The sequence below is a fragment of the Vigna unguiculata genome, chromosome 9 (genome assembly GCF_037176805.1).
Source record: "Vigna unguiculata cultivar grain cowpea cultivar isolate G323 ecotype 2 chromosome 9, ASM3717680v1, whole genome shotgun sequence".
Taxonomy (NCBI): domain Eukaryota; kingdom Viridiplantae; phylum Streptophyta; class Magnoliopsida; order Fabales; family Fabaceae; genus Vigna; species Vigna unguiculata.
Window position 1 is genome coordinate 40339040 of NC_140800.1, and position 22596 is coordinate 40361635.

Below are 22596 nucleotides of genomic sequence, written 5' to 3' on the forward strand. Positions count from 1 at the left end.
GAATGTCCTGCTAAATTATTATGTGTTGCTGATTTTCTTCAACATTAATTGATTTAATGAAAAAAGTTGATTAATATATAATGATAGAAACAGATGTCATAGTTATGTCACTAATTCAAGATTCTAGAACATGCATAGAAAGGATATATAGCCTACTTGTGCTTCACTTAAGCTAATAACATATAGATACATCACTATTTTGAAAAATATAGAATATGGATAATGCATGTGCTTTACCTAAATAACAGACAACCATGTCTTTAAGCTTCACATATACTCTATTCTAGTGAAAATGCAGGCTTATTATGGTTTTATACCCTTTTTTTTTCATTTCATTTATATATTTAGAGTTTTAAAGATCAAAGATACAACAGAAACGTGTTCTTTGTATAAGAATCCAACAGTGTTCATCAAAATCCAAGCTTCAACCACACTTTTGCAATCGACTTCCATAACAACCACATTAATTAACTTCTAAAGGGAAAATGAACAACATATATATAACATTATTCAGCAAAACCATGAACAATGTCAACTAATGGAGAACCTGAAAACTAGCATCCATAGAATAAAAACAAAAAGGTGAAAACTAATTTATATAGGACTGCTTCATTTTATTTTTAATTGTCTAAAAACTTTTGACAATTGTGGTGGTTGACTATCACACTAATAAGTCTCACTTATCTAGTGAATTGTCTAAACAAATTTATATTATATTTTGAGAAATATTTATGATATATTATTTTTATTAAAAAGGTATATATATCTTAAAAGATAAGTATTTAATTTCGGCACACATGCACGTGCAAACAATTTTTTTAATTAACAAATTTGACTTCTTCAGAAGGCACACTCTAAAAGCAATTTAACAATATACTTCTTTACTCTGGGTGTTATTATATTGATAATTATTTTTGAGCATTTTTATTTTAATTAAAACGTAATTGAATTTTGAACTAAAATTACTATTGACATTGGAAATTTAGTACAGAAAACTCTGTATCATGTATAAAGTCTCAAAATTAATAATAAATATTTAAGCTTTTTATCTGCAAAAACTATTTGATTAATAGAAACTCAGAATAAAAATATATTCCTAACTTACTGACATTTTAATACGATGTAAATTGTAATAAAAATCTTCATATTTGCTCTGGGATCCTTTGCAAGTGGAAGTGACAATTAATATATATCAGACTCATGCAAACACGCGCTTAATTATGGGATTAAAAGTCTAAATATAACAATCACTCTGTAATGAATTGGATTACCAGAATCACATTGCTGTCTAAGTTTAACAACTTTTATTTTTTTATCCCTTTTTTCTGTAACTAAACAGTAATTAAGGAAATTAATATCTTTCATATCTATTTTCAACACTTGATTAATTTCTCTCGTGGATCAATCCATTGATTCAAATACATGTGTTTATTTTACAATCAAAACTCGTGTTAACAAGATGAGTGATAGATAGATACTCTATCACTGATTGTTCTTGATTCATTATTTTGACTGTACTCAATTAAATACCAATTATACCATATATTTGCTTATACGTATTGGATACACTAATAACTACTTTTCATTCATACCATTACCATTTTCCCATCTTGCAAGGACTTTGTCAATGGTAATGGTTAAGTGTGGTTGACGTGCATCTGTCACGAAAGAGGAAGAAGTAAAGAAGAACCCTAACTCTAAATGTGTGACAGGCCTGTTACTTCTCAAGCACTTCAAACTTAAAATTAATCAACAAATGTAATAACTGCGACCAATAAGTCATTTCATACTTAAAATAATACTAATATACCTATCTTATTAGTTTAATACACATAATTGATGTGGTAGAAATAGTTATAGGATTATGCAGGAAAAGTAAAATAAGGATAATGACTTCCTTTCTGATTTTTGTTTCCAAAGAGGATACAATATAAATATGTATATTCAAAAGGGTAGTTGTTTAATGTTTATGAATGAAACAAAGTAATCAATGAATAAACAAAGGGTAGTTGTTTGTACAGAAAGGTTTGCATAATTTAACCTAGAGGAATATAATGCATAAAAGAAACTGTAAAACTGCTAGAAACTGCGTTACTGAGTCTTGTCTTCTCCACGTTTTCTTTCTTACACAGATGATGATATATAGAATAATAACACTTTGCATTCGTAGAACCTAATACCTTTACCAGAAGTTTAGAATTTTAGCTTGGATGCTGCTGCACTTTTCTTGTATAAATTATGAACTGATTTATGTTTGAGATTAATTTAACTCAATAACTCTTAAATATTGCACAAGAAAGTTTAGTTATAATCTTCTTTGATCATTATTGACCTCACTAATTCTTATCAATGATAAGGGTTTGAGAAAGTTATATCAGATTTTGAATCTCATGTGTATCAGCAGCAAGCCTTATCATGTTTTGTGATTAAACATTTTCTCCGCATAAAATTAAAATTAGAATTTTCTTTCAAATATTAATACTATAAATACTAATAAAATATGAGTTTAATATTTACATGGACACGTATATATTTGCAATTGAGCAGAAAAAAAGTTTGCATTCATACTTACAGACTATCCATGTACGTCTAAGTCTTAAGATCCGTCTAGTTTATTGGGCCGGTTCGGGTCTTTGGGTTCGTTTGAGCTTTAGGGTTCGTCTGGGTCGTCGGGTCCGTTTTAGACTTCGGACTTGTCCGGATGATCAGACTTGTTTGTTTGGCTCGTCGGTTCAAGTCGTTCGTCTTGATCTTTGACTCTAACTTAATGTAGTATTATTTGGGGGGCCTAACCCACCTTAGCCCTAACCCTAACTCACTAGAAAGGGACCTTGGGGTTGGAGTTTTTTTTTAACCCCCTCATTTGAGGTCCCCTAAAACGAGACTTTATGAAGAGTGGGTCTGGACTGACCTATGGGCTAGGGGCCAAATTGACACCTCTATTTATCAGTGTAGGCAAATCTTATCCTCATGTCAATTCCATGTCTTTCACCTTTCACTTTTATGAATTTCAATTATATCGAATGATGATACCCATTGATATCTTAGTAAAATTTCTTCCACAATTCAGACTATGCCTAATATGTTATAAAAGTTTGAGTACATAAGATGAATATACGTGGCATTACGAATTTAAGTATAAGTCATTAGTTAAATCCCACATCACTCTTGGCACACAGAAACCAACTACTGTCACCCACGAATTCCAATTATTTTCTGAATCTGAAGCTTCGATGAAAAGATTAGTGTTGATCTTTTCAGAACAGGTAAAGAAGACAGAGACAGTAAAATTAAATTATTTGAAGTGAACGATAAGTAATGAACTGGATATATATTATTAGAACATTGTATTGTATGAACTCTGAAACACAGTTATTGATTCATAATTCAATGCTAAAACCGTGAATCTTTCCAATATCATCATCATAACTACCTACCTTTGAAAAAACATCTACAATTAAAAGACGACAAATAATTCACAGCTCTTCCGACAATTGAAACTACGTATGAAACAAGCAAGGCAACTTTCTCATTTGAAGACAAGATTAGTTATAATTACCCTTCTGTTAATCAAATCACTCTCTCTTTTCTATACAAATTAAACCCTAAATTGGGTGTCTGTTTCACATTACTTATAGTTTTAGGGTTTATCCTTTCATTCATTTACGTACATATTCCGTATCTGCAACATCTATATTTCTGCTACGCAATCACAAAAGCAGTTTCTTTCCCCAACCAATACCAAATTAACTTCACAATACACTTTCCTTCTTTCTAAGAATTATCATGAGTTCAATTAAATATAGATCACTTTATACATGTACCATATTTGTAATTCAACTTCTGCATGTAAAACTTATATATATCAGTGTTTATATAGGTATAAAGCGTTATTAATTAATTAGGTTTGTGTTGTCATACCTCTTTATGCAATTTTAATTTAACTTTTATATTTGTAACACTTTATCAATGTAATCTTAATATCTATAATCCATGAAGAATCAAATTAAGAATATATTAAATAAATTCAGGTAAAAAGATGTATAAGGTGAAATTAAAAGCTTTCCATATATAAAGACTAAATTAAGAACATATAATTGGATGGTACTTTACAACGATTAAATCAATAAAGTTTTACCCACATAAGAACGGATCTGATACAATTTTACGTAAAAAAAATATAATTAAGAATATGCGATACGATCGAGAACTAAATTATATATACGTTTAATCTTAAATATGATAAATTTTCTTTATCGGTAAGAAAAATACATTTAAAACTGAAATAATTGGGTTTCCCCAACCCTTCTACAGCCCAATTACTTTCTTAAGGTATTGATGAAGATAGAAAAAAGAGTTTAATATGAAATTTGCGGAGTATTCCAATAATTTCTTGATCGTTTACGATATGTTTTATGATTAATTTATTTTAAAAAATTTAGAAACTCGTATCAAGAAGTCGAAGGTGATGAGAATGGAATATATGTATCCTTTCAGAATATCACTTTTTTAAAAAGAATTAGATGAAGAATTTTACTTGAACTTTCCTCAGTAGTTTCCACTGTAAATAACCTACCAAGACCCAGATGGTGATTGTGTAACATGTATTTTACGTACAAGTCTGTCCCAGATATACACTTCCATTTCCAATTGGTTGTAACTTCCTCAAATTTGTCAAACAAATTAATTAAATCTAAATCAAGGACAGAAACTGGCAAAATAAAATCATAATTCATTAACAAACGGTCAAGCCACACCATCTAGCACTTTCATTCAAGCTTTACCCTTCATAATAATTAAGACTAATGTTTCGTACCATAATTTTCTCATCATATTTCGTCTTTGTTCAATCAAGAAAAGTTCACTTAGGAGCTACATATATATAGATTGTAATTTCTTTTAAAAAAAAAAATTGCCCTTGTGTTTCGGCATTATGCAGAAAGGGAAGACCTTAGTCAACTGCTATGAGAAAGATCATATCTTGCTTTATGTTGCAACCTAGTGTTTGCTAATTAATAATAAATACCTAAAAGATAAAAATAAATTGATATTATTATATAAAGCCAAAAGGGTTTCCCAGGATCCTAGCGATATGCTTTTAGCAGAAGCAAAATTAACACAAATTGATTAATTGAAATTAGATTAATAATTAATTATGGTTTTGTTGATGAGCTGGGTGATTAACCTTTATATTGGGATCATTAAGTGAGTTCGTGTTTCCGTCAAATGCATATAAGTGTAGTTAATGAGAATGAGAAAGGGCATGTGGAAAATGAAGGGATAACGGAAGGAGAAAGGACAGGTTTCTGGAAAACGGTGTTCCATGAAATACGTAATACGTAATTAATTTATATATAATATGCAGAGGTTCATGTTGATTCATGTTGTCTTTGTCTTTGGTGTTCCTCCTGCATTTTGACTTTTTCATTGTCCTCACTTGTATACAACCTGCGATCTTCTACCACGTGGCTCAATCCTGTTGGTCGCTGCAAATCATTCTCAGAAAAGCAGGGGCCACCGCGTCACGTGTGCATGATTAATGACTTTTCAAAGGATATGAAATTCAAATTTCCTTTTTCATTTTTTAAAAATTTTAATTTACGATAAGTATGTCAAGTAAATAATTAGATAATTGAAAATATGCTAATCAACACTACTATTTTAAATTTACAATTAAATACAAGCATTTTGCTCTAAAAATACATTGATGTTTCTAAAACCATTCAATTCTTACAAATTTCAAGTCTCTCTTCCTGTACCTTATTTTTCAATTGCCGATATCTTAAAGCAACTACTCCTTTAATAGATATTATGATATTTTAAACTAATATAACAAGTAGTAGATAATGTTAATTATTTCTTAACTCATATACTCAACTTAGAGTATGATTATATATAAACCTTCATTAGTATTTATTTATTTATTTATTTATTTCACATTATATACACTATTCTTTTACACGTGTAAATCATCACATATTTATTATCTTTATTTATCTCCATTAGGTATAAAGTTATCTTTGTGAAAAACAGTGAGAAAAGAAAAGTATTAATTAGTGATGAGGTCAAGATTATGATTATTGTAATTGTTGGTATTTACAGGTACTGGACTCTCTGCAACTTGAAGGTGAAGACCCACATTTGGTGAAAGCTTCAGAAACACACTCTCCACATTTTTCTTCCTTACCTTTCTACTTAAATTCTCAACTCTTCATGCATGGTGATTTAGAAACCTCTCCCTTTATTCTTCTCCTTTGTCCTATTTTGCAGTATCCCTTAAGTCATTGTTTCGTTTCCAACTGAACCATATATAACTTGATTCAAGGAGTTTCTCTCCATGCAAGTAAGTAACTGCTTAACTTATTCATCTAACACTTCCTCATTTTCAACTATTTCTCTACCTCAACCTGAGGAACAAAGTCTTTGTGATTTATTTATCCAAAGGGTATGTGGAATCTTATAACACACAGCTTTTCATTGAACTTTCTTCAACTTTCTGCAAAGTTTTCTTCTGTCATGTGTATCATGTCACTCTTTGTGTGGTACAGAAGGAAAAGGAAGCCATTATGAAGGAGGGAACGGATATAGAAATGGAAGGAACACATGCAAAAGAGGAAACCCTACCACCAGGATTTCGATTTCATCCTACCGATGAAGAACTTGTCACTTGCTATCTCCTAAATAAGATTTCAGATTCTAATTTCACAGGCAGAGCAATAACTGATGTAGATCTCAACAAAAGTGAGCCATGGGAGCTTCCAGGTATGTATCTTTGTTTATTTCAGATTAGTTTTTATGCATCCCTAGTTTATAGTTACAGAAATTAGTTTTTTTTTTATTTGATGTTGAGTTTTTTCTTCTTCATTCAAGCATATTGTTTTCAATTTGTATATTCAGTCTTTTCATCCATAATTTTCAAAATAGTGAGCAGAATATTAAATCTAGGGTTTCTTCTCAATACACGCATCCAATTGATGCATCCATTATTATTCTAAGTATTCCATGTATTAAGGTAGACGTTTGTCTTTCTTGTGATATGGATAAGATTTATGTGCTATATATAGATATTATAATGTGTATATATAATTCTCCATTTTCTAAGAAAACACAGCAAAGCAATTATTCTGTCGTGCAATATATTATGTGTGCTTGCTTATTGATGTTATCTTTTGATGAAACAGGGAAAGCTAAGATGGGTGAAAAAGAATGGTACTTCTTCAGTCTGAGAGACCGTAAATACCCAACTGGTGTGAGAACCAATCGAGCAACGAACACAGGGTATTGGAAGACAACAGGGAAAGACAAAGAGATCCTCAACAGTGGAACATCGGAATTGATTGGCATGAAGAAGACTTTAGTTTTCTACAAAGGAAGAGCTCCTAGAGGAGAGAAAAGCAACTGGGTCATGCATGAATACCGCATTCACTCAAAATCCAGCTTCAGAACTACCAGGGTACATATTTTGCTTCTTCTACTGATGTTAGAAAATTCGAGTTAAATATGTTTTTGTCATTTAACATCATTATAACTAGTTTCTCTTCGAAATTTTGACTTAATTTAGTCTTCTAATTTTATAAATGCGTGAATTAATCTTTTTAACTAAATTTTGTTAAAATTATTTGACATTTCAAATGTTTCATGATAATAGTTGAATTGTTTACATCGTTTAACACATTTCGACTTCGGTGTTAGCTAAAAGACGCATTTGAAATTAATAACTTTCGACATCTTGAGAAAAAGAAGATGAACTATAGTGTAACATGTTGTACTTTTCCATACATGCAGCAGGATGAATGGGTGGTTTGCAGGGTATTCAAGAAGAGTGGTGGGGCAAAAAAGTTCCCTTCTTCCAACCATGGAAGAGCAGTGAATCCTTACAGTTTAGAAATAGGGCAAAATATTATGCAGGCACCAGTGATGCAAATGGGAGATCCTGCTGCTCATTTCCTTTATGGAAGGAACTACATGAACAGTGTTGAGTTAGGTGAACTTGCTAGGGTTTTAAGAGGGGGTGGATCAACAAGTAGTGTCAACCAACCAATGCAATCCCAATTAGGGTACCCTACATCAGCAGGATTCACCATTTCAGGACTAAATTTGAATCTAGGAGGAGCAACAACCACAACACAACCCGTTTTTCGACCGATGCAAGCTTCTTCTGCTCCTCCTGTCCATACAATGGGTCAAGTTCTTGATGTGAATTCCAGCATGATGACAACGGGTTCTCTTGGTGCAGATGTAGGTTATGGATCAGAAATGAGTAACATGAATTCTCAAGGGAATAGGTTCATGGGCATGGAGCATTGCATGGATCTTGACAACTATTGGCCTTCCTACTAAATTCTCATCAAGAAAAACCTTAGTCTATTAGGCACATTCTGATACTATGTATGACTTTAGTTGCATCAATCCAAGTTCTGGTTTTTCTCGTATTTCCAAGTTTCCTGCGGTTAAATGACAACCGCTGTTATAGTATAGTGATCGTGTATCATTTCAATCGAGTAACTTTTTCAATGTTTGTCTATCGATTACTCCTATTTTCTCTGATATCAGAAACACTATATTTTGTTACGTTTTTGCATAACTTGTCCCTGGTTATTTCTTAACTTCTTCATTTCATTTCATTGGTTTTTTTTTTGTGTGTGTTAATTTGAATCTGTTAATATATATATATATATATATATATATATATATATATATATATATATATTATTTGTTATGTTGATATAAACATGTTTCTGGGCTTACTGGTTAGTGAGAAAGTTTTATCAATCACAAACCGTATCATCTGTGGCTTCATTTCACTGATAATAATCACCTATATTTTTTACTTTTTTTAACAATTTTATTAACAATTTAGTTTTTCAGTAAATCTGTTCTAAACTGGTGTCTATTTTTCCAAATATAATTTGCATCAATGCAACGAATTTTGTATAAAGTTTGGAACATCTGACACAATAATACAGAATTCGATTGTTAATGCTGAAGAATATGTTGATCAGTTTGACAAAGATATGAAGTTCAAGATCGATATTTTTAATTGGAGAAGTTAATTTTTATACTTCAAAAATTTGTATCTTAAATATCGATAATGATCAGCAGGCTTCGATTGTTGAAAACTAATATATACTTCAATTTTAAAAAATTTATAGATGTGATTAATTTTTTCTCCTCATGGTAACCTATAATTCAGATTTAGGTAAATAGCTTTTAGAGTGGATAACTCTTTGCCTTTTACTAGGACTAAAAATGTTAAACACATAAGAACTTTTAATAGAAAAAATAAATTAATATTAAAATTATTTAGTAAATTTTAAAAGTCTCGTATATTAAAGTTTGTTATAGGCTTAATAAACGTTGGTCGGCTGGCATGATAATGTTATGTTTAAATGTACTTTTCAATTCACATACTTTAGTCTATATCATGTTAATGACCTTTTTTTAATCTCTCGCATGTGGTTCTCGCAATTATTGAATTGTATCTTTCACACAAGAAATGAAAATATGATATCCAATGGATTCACTGGGGAAAAATATAAAATATGGAAATAGATTTAATGAAACTTCTATGTCTTACTTTTTATTTTATTAAATATTTGATACGTTCTCTTTACTAACTTATATAAATCAATTTTAGAATAATAACTAAAAGTATAAATTAAACTGTTTATGTTGAAACAAAGCTCACTCACGAAAATTGCTTTTCATCAATTAAAGTATGTTTGTGAATTTATTTTTTTTCATTCAAGTTTATTTGCAAACCAAGACTAATATTTTTATTATGACGGTTCTAGATACATCCCATCTTGTAAATCCAAATCAAATTGCTGAGTTTGTGCTTTACTGATACATGGTAATATCAAGTTAAGTTGATCTCATAATTAATTAAATCAATTTTATGTTGAATTTATTCATAATTATAAAGTGGTTATAATAATAATTTTAATTCAATTTAAATTAAATTTAAAAAATTGAAATCAATGTGATCCAGTTAACATTAATTTAAATTTTAATTCCAATTTATTTTACTAGATCTGATCTTATAAAGACTAAATTTTGGAAGATTTAATCCCATGATTACCCACGTAGAAGATTAATGCTTTATTTGAATAAGATAGAGTGAAAAAGATCAAGAAAACTAGAGTGAAAAAATTTAGATCGAGGGAAATTAAATGGAGAGTGTGAGAAAAGTTTGCAAAAGATTTTATTAATGTGATAAATAAATTTTTTATATGTTTTAAAAAATAAAGTGAAAAATATTTTATTTAACTTTTTAATATAAAATCATTTTTAAAATACTAATTAGAGTTAAAATGAATTTTAAATTAAAATAAAAAATTTCAATAAATAAAATATTATACTCTAAAATAATAAAATATCAAAATACATTGTTTTATAAAATATAATTTTAAATTATTTTATTTTATTTTATTTTTATTTTATTTTATTATAAAAAAATATAAAAACTATATAATCTATTACGTAATTAATATAATTGATTGTATACACTATATAAAGAATTATGATATACTAAAGATAATCAATTATGTGACGAATTTAAAACTTTAGTTCCATATTATTAGAAAAAGTTATCAGCTGTTGGAAAAAAGATTAGGACTAAAATACCAAAATGTGTAATGTCAATTAGAAACTATACAAAATAAACAAGAAGGTCAAAATATTGCCAATACAAACTTCTTAAAGGGCCTAATCAAGCTGGTGCTTCCTGAACCCTACTTTTTTTCTTTCTGCACCCCCATAAAAGTGTTCTAGTAACTAAATTATTATTTACTAAAATTATAATAAAAATAAAAATTTTTACCACTCCTTATCTAACATCTTTTTGATTGAATATTTTAAAAAATATTTTCAAATTAAAAGATATATTATAAAACACTCAATCGAGAAGATATAAAAAATGTTTCAGAAATCTTTATATTTCGGATTAAGTGTATCTTTTTTATAAACATATAATAATAATAACACATGTTAATATATATTCAGAAATGATAATTTAAAATGAAAATTCGCGGACTTTGTATATTTTCTTTATTCTATTTTCTTTAATTATGTCCGGTATTGTCAAAAATAAAAGTTCATTATTTTAATAAACTAAGTTAAGTTCCGCTTTGGTTCATTTTAACAACTATAATAAGAATACCGTAGTTTATCCAAAAGGAAAAAAATAATAATCTTTACATCAAGCTCAACAATTTTAAGAGAGATAAGTTGTATATATATAGTTTTCTCATAATCCTACTACAGCCTCATTACCATATATCATTAATCTTCCAATACCATTAACAAAATATCATCATATTGAAACACTATTTTTCACAACCGTGTCCAGTTAAAATAAACAACTTAAATCCTACCTGAGAATAAAAATAATCAAAGGTCATGAAATATATTGAATAAGGTGAGAATAAAAAGTTCATTAAACACTCACATGTATATAATTTAATAAATTACTTTAATAATTTTCTATTACCAACAGGTACTAGCTTTTCCATAAATTTTATCAAACATATTCAGAATATATAAACGAATTTTATTTCATCCCTCGGATAAAAAATAACACCTTTAAATTCAAACATATAAGGTTCACTTACAGATAAGGTTCATTTGTTTCTCCAGTTCCACCCGAGTCCCCCAACATTCATATCCAATAAAGCAACATCGACCCTTTATACAATGCAACAGATTCCATCACGCTGGTTATATATACAATTATGTTTCATGAGATTCATGCAGGGCACCATCAGTTACATGCATCTTGGCGAGTTGTATTCTATTTTTCCGATATTTTATTTGGAACATAACAATTATGTACATGTTTTAACTAGTGATCTGACATGACTCATGTCATCTCCTACTTCTCATAATACTTAACCTTCAAAACAAACATTGTAATGCAATAGATTTCCAACTAGGGTAAATGATCCCGTAGCTACTGAAATACCTATGCAAAATGTAAAGCATGATTTACAATCTAATTAACAACTACTGGGTATTTCTACCATTGGTAAAAAAATAAAGAAATCTGTGTCCATTTGATCCATAATTCGTGAACTGAACCATAATTCATGAATTGAACTATAATGATACTTTTCTCCTAAACCAAATCGAATTAAATCACACGCTTTTAAGAGCCCTTGAGAGATTCTCCACAAGAATAAACAATAAAGTTTCTATAGAGAAACTCTCAAAAGCACTTTTAACTTAAACAGGAAATTCCTCACTTAACAAGTCAATTGGTTCTCGCTACGGGAGTACATAAATATGATATTTCAACTACTTTTTAGTCATTTTCAAACGACAAGTCAAGAAACTTACACCGAAAAAAGAGGGTTGAAGTCAGTAAGTTCCAATGAAGAATAACTCATGAATTAGTTTCTTTTAAAAATAAATTTAACGTTCCGCAGAAAACCGCGATAGAAAGAAAATTTCTGATTCTAATAAACATACATCAAGTGGAAACACTTCTACTGTCAAGAATTTAAGAAAATAAAACCGACAGCAAATGGGAGTGCCAAGTATAATAACAAATATAACACAGTGACAAGACAATACATAAACACCTAAACATAGTGTGTGCCCAACTCTACAGTGAAACATCCTAAAGTTACCTCACCCAGAAAAAGAGAAGCAAATATTCAAAACCCCTCATGACATGAAAGATATAGCCCTCCATACGCCCATGCGAACAGGAAAAATTATCTGCAATAAACAGAAACAATATTTCTTTTAGCATCATATTTCAATATGATTAATGAAAAACAAAATGATGGAAAAAAAACTTGACTGCACAATACACCGTGAAAGCATTTTGCTGATAAAAAAAAAAACCGTGAAAGCATTTTAGGAAAAGATGGACTTTTAAAGTTTTAACAGTTGAGATGAAAAAAAAACAGTTTTTAATTTCAGTTTATATTTGGGTAACAACTAAAATTTGCAAAAGGCTTTTTTTTCTGAAAATATTTAACTTGTTATTTTTCAACAACTATTTTCCCTTTTAACTTCTCATACATACTCTCTTTCATATATTAAAGTAATGTTTTGTCTCATCCCAAACAATTATTTTAAATTCACTTTTCAACAACTTTACTCAACAAAAACTCATTATATATACCTCTTATTGAAATAAAAAACGCTGAAATGTATCATAGTTTCACGCTTCCATTTATGACACTCAATATGATAAATATATACACCATCCAGATGTCTAATCATCAAACAACAGAAGGAATTTGAGAAGACTTGCAAACATCCCTAAGCAGCAGAGGACCAATTTTAATAGGTGGTTTTCTACCAATATGATGCTCACACAATGTCATCAAGTGAATTCCACTTTTTTTTTACATCATTTTATCTCTTCATATCCATTACCAACTTCAAATAACTTTGAGCACACGATGGATCTCCTAAAGTCTAAGACTCTTGATGCTCTTCACTTGCTTCACATAAATTAAGATATTAAAAAAAAGCAGTTTACCAAAAGAGCCTTAACTCATGTGGCACCAAGTACCTTCAGAGATTTATTTGATCCTTGGATGAAATCCCTACATTTCCCCCATTTTGACCTACCCTATCCCGCTATTACTACTAGGTCACAGGTCTCCTTTATAACACTTCGTCCAAAGAAGTATTTTCTCAAGATACTAGTTCCACAAATTAGGAACTCAATATACAGTGTTGTATCTCCAAATGAGAAAAAAAAAATTATGGCGGTCATTCAGATCGGTTTGACCCTTCAAAATGAAATAACATAAATTAACATGACCTAGGCACATTAACTAAATTACTACATCGAATTACACAATCTATGGCACTAATCTTTTACCCTCATCTTCGAAAAACAACTGTAATATATCCCAGAGTTGTTGAACACCACAACATGTATAGGAGCAGACACTGAGGCGGAAAATAGGAAACTCGTTTTTCTCATGTTAAAACCATTTGATACGGAAGGAATGATAAACCTTCCAAACATTAAGGATTTAATAAGACGGAATTATCAAATACAATAAAGATAGCAGGGGGCATCAGGTATTCAGCTTAGAGAAGCTTCTTTCTAATCTCATAATTTACTGAATGAGTGACCATGTTTGGTTTCCTGAGAAAAATATCAATTACCAACAAGGTGGTTTGGTATAAAAGACCAAACAAAGCTTTTCATGGATATTCAGTTCAGTTAGACTCCCAAAATAAGTTCCCCTTTAGCTCTCAAATCTTTCAAGTAAATCAAAATAGGCAGTCATTTGAAAATAAGATCACATAAAATATGAGAAATGTCAACTTATTTTGTTGTACAACACCCAACAGCAAGAAACTGATATCCTTTTTGTTATAAAGATCACCTAAAGCAAGTCTTTACCTTCACCAACAAAAACATTTCCATATACACACAGCGAAGAATCAAACATTATTTTCCAAAGGACTCTAATATTGGATAAAAATAATGTGGGACCTGTTAAATAAGGAGTAGGACTCACATCATTTGGTCGAACCCACATGAATGTTACTCAGTAACAACGTATTAACGAGTGTAACTAATGTTCGTCATGAAAATTTAAAAGCAAATTGAGCCACACAAGTATTATATGTAGCAGTTTACGGTAAAGATATCAAAGCACACTTTTGCATCATGAATACTGCATAAAATAATGTTAGTTTTGAAGATATCCCAAATCAAATCAATAACGGAATAGGATAGCATACCTAAATTTCTTTCCAAGAAAAAAAATAAGGCAGGACCTAACTTCATGATGTGTGCTTGTCTGGATGGCCTCGCTTAGATTTGCGTCGCACATGGTGACTTCCACCTCGAGAAGGTTTATTCACTTTCTTATTGCTGCAGACAATAAAAGTCATTAGTATTAAGTTCCAAATATATGTCTAAAGAGGACATACTGATCAAAAAGTAAACTGGTGCACAAATTTTGAAAAATACATTAAAGACCGACCAGAACACAGCTGAAAACACTCTAGCCGCAAAAATAATAGGTAGAGCCAAAAGAGCAGAGGCCTGCAAAATTGACAAAATATTAGTCAATTCACCTAATCACTGTCAATTTTTATAAGGACAGAAAATCATTCATTGCATACCGCAAACCATTCTAACTCTTTAGTAGCAAGAGGTCTGGTGAGCTCATGCTTCTTCAGTGTCTCTTGAACAGTGGCTTGGACCTTCATATAAAAAAAATTCAACACCAAAATAAAAATGCAATTAATCCTTATATCAATACCAGGCATAATTTTCAGCATTTATTGATTAAACAATAATTAGAAAAGTCAACAGAACTCTTTAATAATGTAGTAGAATCAAAAGAAAAAGTCATTCCAGATCCTGGAACTAACATGAATTTCAGTGAGTATGTCATCGAGATATTAAAATCCCAGCTTTAGGTCAGAATCACACTATGATAAATGAAAGGAACTTTAGAAACACTTATAACCAAATCTGTCTTCAGCAACATAATTTCTATGTCTAAATCACATTATAACCGAGCTAAAGTAAAATGCTTTAGCATGTAACAGTAAAAAGACTATGAAATGAGTAGAACCGTATGAATAAAATTGGCTCAGACCAGTCAATCTGACCGGTTAGACAAGAAACTGGTCAAGTCCAACCAAGTTTCATAGTTTGGAAATGCTATTTGAACCAGATCAAAGAAGTACGTGCCAGACAGTTTTCTATGGATGACAGTGTGATTAAATGATTTGAACTAATAATGTTGAATTTTAAAACAACACAAAACACTATTTTTAATGAATTTTTATTATAAAATAAGAAGCTTCTGTTTGCATTCAAAGTGAATTCTCTTGACAACAGCTCACCCGTCGACATTGTACAATCTACCAGGTCTGAATTCTTGAATTTTCACGTTGTGTCTAGCACTGTGCACACAGTTACTAACTCAATCTAAATGTTTACTTGATGGGTAGTGTATTATCCTGCTAAGTGAGGGAATTTTGACAGAAGTTTATTTCAAAGTTTCAGTAATAGGACTTCAATCCAAGACACAAGCATTTTAAAATAAATATTATTAGTACAGTAGGATTTTTATTTAACACAAACATAATACTTTTAATAAAAATTTTAAAAAAATTTATATGCATCACTTCATGTGGTTCAAATAGTGATTCAATGGTTTGACAATTGACCCAATAACTTAAAAGCCTTGACCGAGTCAATGATCAGTTTGGTTGATAACATTCGGGCATACCACTCACATTGCCCCCCTTAAATGAATAAATACACGATGTCAAAGAATAATTTCTCCTTTATTTTCTTTAGTTCTATCATAATGAGTCCTGATAGTACATATAGGGCTGTAACTCTGACTCAAACACCTAGTAAATTTCATCATGACCAATACAAATTCTCTTTTATTTCTCCACAATTCTGATATGCAAATATATCAAGTTGCTTTCCACTATATTTCTTCCTTTAAAAAAAAACAACAAAGATTGATAACTGATTGTGGGAATGGCCAACATTAAATTTCAAAAGACAGACTGCCAACCAAAGTTTATATTGGCAATTTTCTCATAATTAGACAGAGTGCAACAGGAATACAAGTAAAAAACAATAATAGTGCCGATATCAACAATAAATAATAACAAGCAATACGTGATTGCATATACTTCCTTTCTTTAACAAATAAAATTGATTGAAGGAACGGACAACTACATATTTCAAAAGACAGACTGCCCAACCAAAGTTTACTTTTTTCATTTTTTTTTTAAATACAGTGCAAAAGGAAAACATGTAAGAAAACAATAAAGGTGTTTATACCAGCAATAAATAATGATAAATACAATAAGGATTGCACAATTTTTTCAATATTCTAAAAAAAGATGAAGTCTGAAACCTGGCTATGATATGTAGTGGCTGATTCCAAAAACTTCCCATAAACATGAACAACTTTATTTGTGTAGGGCTTCAAAACCACTTGTACTTTATCAACATGAGGTTTAGCTACAACAGCAATCTGATCAATGTATGGCTTGCTGAACTTTCTAGCTTCCTGTCAACCGGTAGTCTTAAGAAACACATCTGCAAACAAAACAAACAAAACAAAAGGATGAATTGAAGAGGTTTGTACCTGATAATAAGGATGAACAAATTCTTTTGCCTTGCTTAAATGGGGAGAAATTGTCTTCCTGGTAGCCTCATAACCTTCAACAGTTTTTGTAGTCAATAATTGCACATGCGGTTCAGCACTTGTTTTCACCACATACCACTGTTCTTTTACAGCAGGGACCCATTTCTTCAATTGAAAAAGAAGACAATTTAGTTTGGCTGGGTATTTAAGAAAATAAAAAAGATATTTACAAACGAGGAAGCTCAAAAATGGATACCAATTACCATATTATCAGGATTAGGGTTAAAAAGAGACAATCCTAAAAAAATTCCATATGAACTATAATTGCAGTATACCACTGGTTAGAAGTATGCTTTTTGGCTGTTCGTTACACTACCACATAAATAGAAACAAGCCCAGCAAATTATAGCAAAAAACGGAGAAGTAAATGGAGGTCTTACAGTTTTAATGATTTCCACATGAGGTTCAGCCCACTTTCCAGCTTGTGCCTTTTTATCTAGGGCCTAGAGTAAATAGGAAAGACATTGAAATAAAGAAACCAATATGACTCGCTTGCAGTGATAAAGAAACAAAATAAAGTGTATTTGTAATAGATTAACATGTCAAAACAAATAACAGAAACAGAAGATTAATAGCCAAAATAACCAAGAACATTACCTTTTGAGCAACCTTTTCCCAAACAGGTTTCCCGTGTTTGTTCCATTGAGTCTCAACACAAGACTGGTAGAAAAATAAAATTCTCAGAACTGGTGAGGAAGGCTCTTCTAACAAATAAGAGGAGATACAACATAGACTCACCTTACTATGAAGATAGTGTACAGCAAGCCAAGGTGGAAGCCAAGCACCGCGTGTCTGATTATAACACCAGTATGAGTCAATATGTACGTAACTGTAATTATTAATATAATAAAAAATTTCGACAGAATGAAATGGTTTTCTAATCTATCATTATTTGTAGCAATAGCCAGCTGCTGCACACAAAAACAAAAAATGGAAAAAGCTAAATGCTACAATTTAACAATTAAATATAAAATATTAGATATGACAACAAAAATATGGTGAAATCATTACATTACACAATCCATTTCAAAATATTAAGATTGTGGAAATTCGTTTTGAACTCAAGATTTTAAGTTTTCATCTTTGAAGGGAATATGGTGAAATCATTACACAAAGCATTTCAAAATAATAAGATATTTTGGACAAAAGATTTTATATTTTTCATATTTTGAAGGGTACTTAGGCTAGGAATTCCAGGTTATGGATATTAAACTGGATCTAAGCAAGGCTAATGATAGTTTGGCATTTGTTTAGAGCTACATCAAAAATCCACAACATAAGTTCCGTCTCATCCTGGTTATCCATGTGTCCGACTTAAAGGTACTAAGGCTGTGTTTTCTATGTTGAGTCACATGCTAGTTTGAGTTACAGGGTTCGACAATGGTTAGAGCTTTCTATTGTCCCTTGCTGGTGTTTGGTGTGTTTGTCAAAGAAAATAGGAATGTCTAAGTGCTGCTTGTAAATGTAGCACAAAATGGTAACCGCACTCAAAGGATCAAATCAAGGATGAACAATGAGATTTTACCTTTACTAATTTATGAAGTTTAAGTTATTACGAGCTTATGGATTCTGCTCATTAAGCACTGAATTTAATTGGAAACCATACATCAGAAACGAGTATTTATATGCACAAGTATTTTCAAATAATATTTTATTTAGTAACATGAACAGTTTACTTTTATTTGACCTCCATTGTTTTTAGTAAAATATAACTTTTTAAGAACCCCAGTCCCCAGTCCGAGGCTAAGAGCCACCATGTTGATCACAAAGCAGTGTACTTAAATGGCTGCTATGGCAGCACAAAAAGCACCATTGCTTAGTCGAATTTCGTGGATCCATAATCGCAACTCCTTCTGCCATTATGGTTGCATCATGCAGCCTGCATTGTCCTGTCATCTCCAACAAGCCTCCACTCAATTGAACTTTAAGTTAATTTTTACTTTTTATGCAATTATTTTTATTAGCATACACCTTGACTTTTTATACATACACAATTTATCTTTTCAAAACTGCTATGCTACTTCAGCTATTTTCTCACGATTTTATCCACAATCCAATCAGTAAGCAATAGCAGTATCACACAAAGACTGAGCCTAAAAGCTAAGCAATGACATCCAATTAATTCATTTATTTTCCTGCATTATTGTTAATAATATGTTGACATTTTTCAATAACAACCTTAAAACCTTAGCCAACAAAATGAACTATTCGCAATTGTGCAAGACTATAAATAAAATGACAAAGAACTTCAAAGAAATTCTTCAGTTTCAGATAGAAGGCACAACACCAATAATTAAAATGGCTATCAAACTTTACAGACAGGCAAGAATGATATAATGGTGTAGGTAGTCACTGAAATGGGGAATTATTACCGCACTCAACTCTGCTTGTATGACAGCTGCCTCAAACTTAGCCTTCACCATCTCTTCCTAAACAAGAATATTAGGTGAAAATCAAAAGACTTCAGTCAAAAATATCATCAAGCATCCTGCCTGCACAACATAGACAAGAAAATCTATGCACTGACATACCTCAGTAACTTTAAGAGCACGTTCAGTTTTCTGAATCTGTGTCCTCTGCTCCTGGTTTATCTTTTGAAGCTGTGAAAAATGTACTTACTCAGTTCACCGCATCATCCTTAGAATATATTTCAATAACTTGAAAATCGATTACAGTACTGCAGGTAACTAGTGAAAAATAATGGCATAATGTTTTTTAATTTATTTTTTGGAAGTAATAGAGCTCAATAGTAATTCTCTTAGATCTAAAATGAGAGTAGGATCAATCTAAAGCCAACAGCAGTAGATATTATTATCATACCAACTAACAAAAAACTAGCACCTAATGATGATGCTGCAGTGATACACAATACATCAGAGGATGGATGCACGTCAAGCCAAGCATGCACCAAAAAAAAATGAATAGTAAGGTGATGCTGCCTGCTGAGCTCTGACAACTTCAGTTTCTAAAACCTACAGAAGCCTCCAATCAAGGGAATATCCTAATTCACGCTTGCTTGTCAATAACAGCATAAAAACTTCTACACCATGAACATCTCAAAGCAAACTCTATGAAAATTTCCAAATTCGAGGAATCAGAAAATGCAGCATGTATTAAGTCATAGTGGAAAGCGAAAAGCAGAGATAGGCAGGACTATACATGAAAAAAAAAACGGCAGAGTAAGATAGCATGTTGTTCAAAGCTAGAAGAATATAGTTATAATTACAATACAAACGAAGGAGGAAAAAGGAGACTGGCATGTGAAAACCAAAAGGTAGATATGTATCAAATGGAGATTAGCATGCCCTTCTCAATGTGAGAATTGAACATGACAAGGTGCATAAGGTACTCCTACAACAGATCAATTTTATTACAAGACACATTGATAAGAAGGGCAATGAAAAGGAAATATAACTCAGCGAAAGTGTAATTAAAATACTAAAGTATTTACACAAAAATCAACAGTAAATAGTGATTAAGAACTAGTTTGAAGGACAAAAAAATAATGAGATGCACTTAAAGCCATTAGTTAAAACAGAATTGTAGGTAAACGTAAAACTTACATCTTCTAATTTTGAGTTCAAGTCATGAACTTTTTTCTCTAACCCAAGCACTCGAGTTTCCCAGTTCCCTTTCTCCCTGTTTTGTGTTTCTAGTTCCCCTTTAAGCTTGTCCACCTGCATAAAGAATTTCAGAGTCTGCACTTAGAATAATAATCATACAAGACACATCTACTAGCTGATTTATACGTAACCTGATTCTGTAGTTCAACAGCACGTGCATGAGCCTTTCCGACTTGCTCTTCAGCATCCAATGACCCTTTTTTCTAAGAGGAAAAATATTTTTGAAAGTTTTCTGATGTACAATTTATTAACAAAAGAAAAATACTACCAACAATAAAGTATGAGAATGGGATGCTTACATTTACCACCCATACTCAAATTACCATTATTACATGATGTAACAATACCACATCAATATTAATATATATATATATATATATATATATATATATATATATGTGTGTAATGAAGAAAAATTGTAATTCAGGTCTAGTCCCACACCTGGAGAGAAGCAATATCATTCTGGAGAGACTGTATGGTGACCGATTTATCTTGAATAATTTTTTCTTTCCCGGCCACAATTTCGTCCCTCCTCTTCACTTCTTCCGACTTTTCTCTGATTTCAGATTCTTCAAAACAAAATTAAACACGACACGTATTAGTCATAAAAAGAAACCGAAAGAAATCAGCATATATCCAGATGAAAAAGGTGAGGGAATTGTAACTCCTTGAAACTCAAATGACATGAAACGAAACCATAAAAAGAAGTCATTCCAAACGTAAATCATTAGCAAGTGCGCAAAAAAGTTACTTGTATAAAGATCAATCAACAGCACCCTCTCGCCAACAACATAAACAAACACCAGAAATTGCTATTTAAACACAGCGAGTGCACCTAATTTAAAACTGTGAGCACGACAACACTACGATTCACAATCATAGCACGGTCCTAATTTCAATTGCAGAAAAACAAAAAAATCGTAAACGCGGACTTGCTGGTAACCGAAGAATGCAACTACTAACACCGAAATCTGGAAATGAAAAAATCGAGATTAAAAACAGAGTTAGGTTTTCATTTTGAATAGAAGACGAAAACAGACCTAGAATTCGGATCTTAGAATTGAGTTGATCTAATTGGATCTTGAAGGCAGAGGTATCAGGCTCTGCTACGCTTCCTTCAATGGAAACATCAGCCTCGGCCCCGACGGTGGCGAAAATTAGGGCTACTGAAAACGCTAAGAAGAAGAGCTTCGTAGGCGCCATCGCAATACAGATTTGCTTTGCCGCCAACAAAGCTTCGGAGAAAAACACACCCTCGTCGGTGTTCTGATATTTATAACACCTTCGTCGTTTACAAGAAGCTTTTCTATTTTGCTTTTCTTTTTCTCTAGAAATAAATAGCAATTGAATATTCATGTTTTTCTTTATTATATAGTATATACTGAATATTGATACATACACTCTTCACGCTATTATTGAATCGGTAATTGTCAATAATAGAATTTTTATTTAATTTTACAATAATATCCTAAAATTAAACATTTTCTTTTTTTACTCGGTGGTTTAAGAAATTTCAGAAAATAAAGAAAAAGGGGAACACGAGGTGGGCGTGGCGGATTCTACCTAGCCGCTCGTTGGAGAATCTGATCTGATCTTTTATTTTAAAGTCGACGCGATGTGAACACGTGGCAACTCAGGCCCACCAAAATCTAATGATTCATTCATATAATATTGATGTAAGACATGTTTGTTCACGATCTATTAACTTTTTCAATTTTTCCAAAACCTAGTTAACTTTTTTTTTTTGTTGATAAAGTATTTCTCATTAGTGATTCTCATATTTGTTTCATCTAATCAAATAT

At 31.2% G+C, this 22596-nt stretch overlaps 2 protein-coding genes and 1 long non-coding RNA gene across 8 annotated transcripts; 1 reads left to right on the forward strand and 2 right to left on the reverse strand.

The window, feature by feature from the left end:
• Window positions 1–6086: 6086 nt before the first annotated feature.
• Window positions 6087–8537, forward strand: NAC038 (NAC domain containing protein 38). 4 transcript variants are annotated; one of them, XM_028046308.2, is made up of 5 exons: window positions 6087–6144; window positions 6271–6343; window positions 6549–6762; window positions 7182–7453; window positions 7786–8537. In XM_028046308.2, exons 2-5 carry the CDS (start codon window positions 6338–6340, stop codon window positions 8338–8340), a joined length of 1047 nt encoding a protein of 348 aa, XP_027902109.1. In that variant the 5' UTR covers window positions 6087–6144; window positions 6271–6337; the 3' UTR covers window positions 8341–8537. The 4 variants fall into 4 exon arrangements, with proteins under 4 accessions (XP_027902109.1, XP_027902110.1, XP_027902108.1 ...); XM_028046309.2 differs by having other exon boundaries at window positions 6101–6127; XM_028046307.2 differs by lacking the exon at window positions 6087–6144 and having other exon boundaries at window positions 6151–6445; window positions 7789–8537.
• Window positions 8538–11213: 2676 nt separating this feature from the next.
• On the reverse strand, window positions 11214–11742 carry LOC146883973 (uncharacterized). Its single transcript, XR_014984577.1, has 2 exons — window positions 11613–11742; window positions 11214–11375 (listed from the first exon to the last, which is right to left on the reverse strand). It is a non-coding gene; the product is annotated as an uncharacterized LOC146883973 (long non-coding RNA).
• Window positions 11743–12437: 695 nt separating this feature from the next.
• On the reverse strand, window positions 12438–22165 carry LOC114162833 (uncharacterized). 3 transcript variants are annotated; one of them, XM_028046813.2, is made up of 15 exons: window positions 21835–22165; window positions 21236–21363; window positions 20926–20997; window positions 20735–20848; window positions 19703–19771; window positions 19544–19600; window positions 17910–17963; window positions 17769–17831; window positions 17552–17614; window positions 17112–17276; window positions 16878–17033; window positions 15109–15189; window positions 14967–15028; window positions 14722–14854; window positions 12438–12720 (listed from the first exon to the last, which is right to left on the reverse strand). In XM_028046813.2, the coding sequence occupies exons 1-14, from the start codon at window positions 22148–22150 to the stop codon at window positions 14764–14766; spliced, it is 1491 nt and encodes a 496-aa protein (XP_027902614.2). In that variant the 5' UTR covers window positions 22151–22165; the 3' UTR covers window positions 12438–12720; window positions 14722–14763. The 3 variants fall into 3 exon arrangements, 2 of the variants coding, with proteins under 2 accessions (XP_027902614.2, XP_027902613.2); XR_003599305.2 differs by having other exon boundaries at window positions 14954–15028; window positions 17769–17963; XM_028046812.2 differs by having other exon boundaries at window positions 17769–17963.
• Between the last annotated feature and the right edge of the window lie 431 nt (window positions 22166–22596).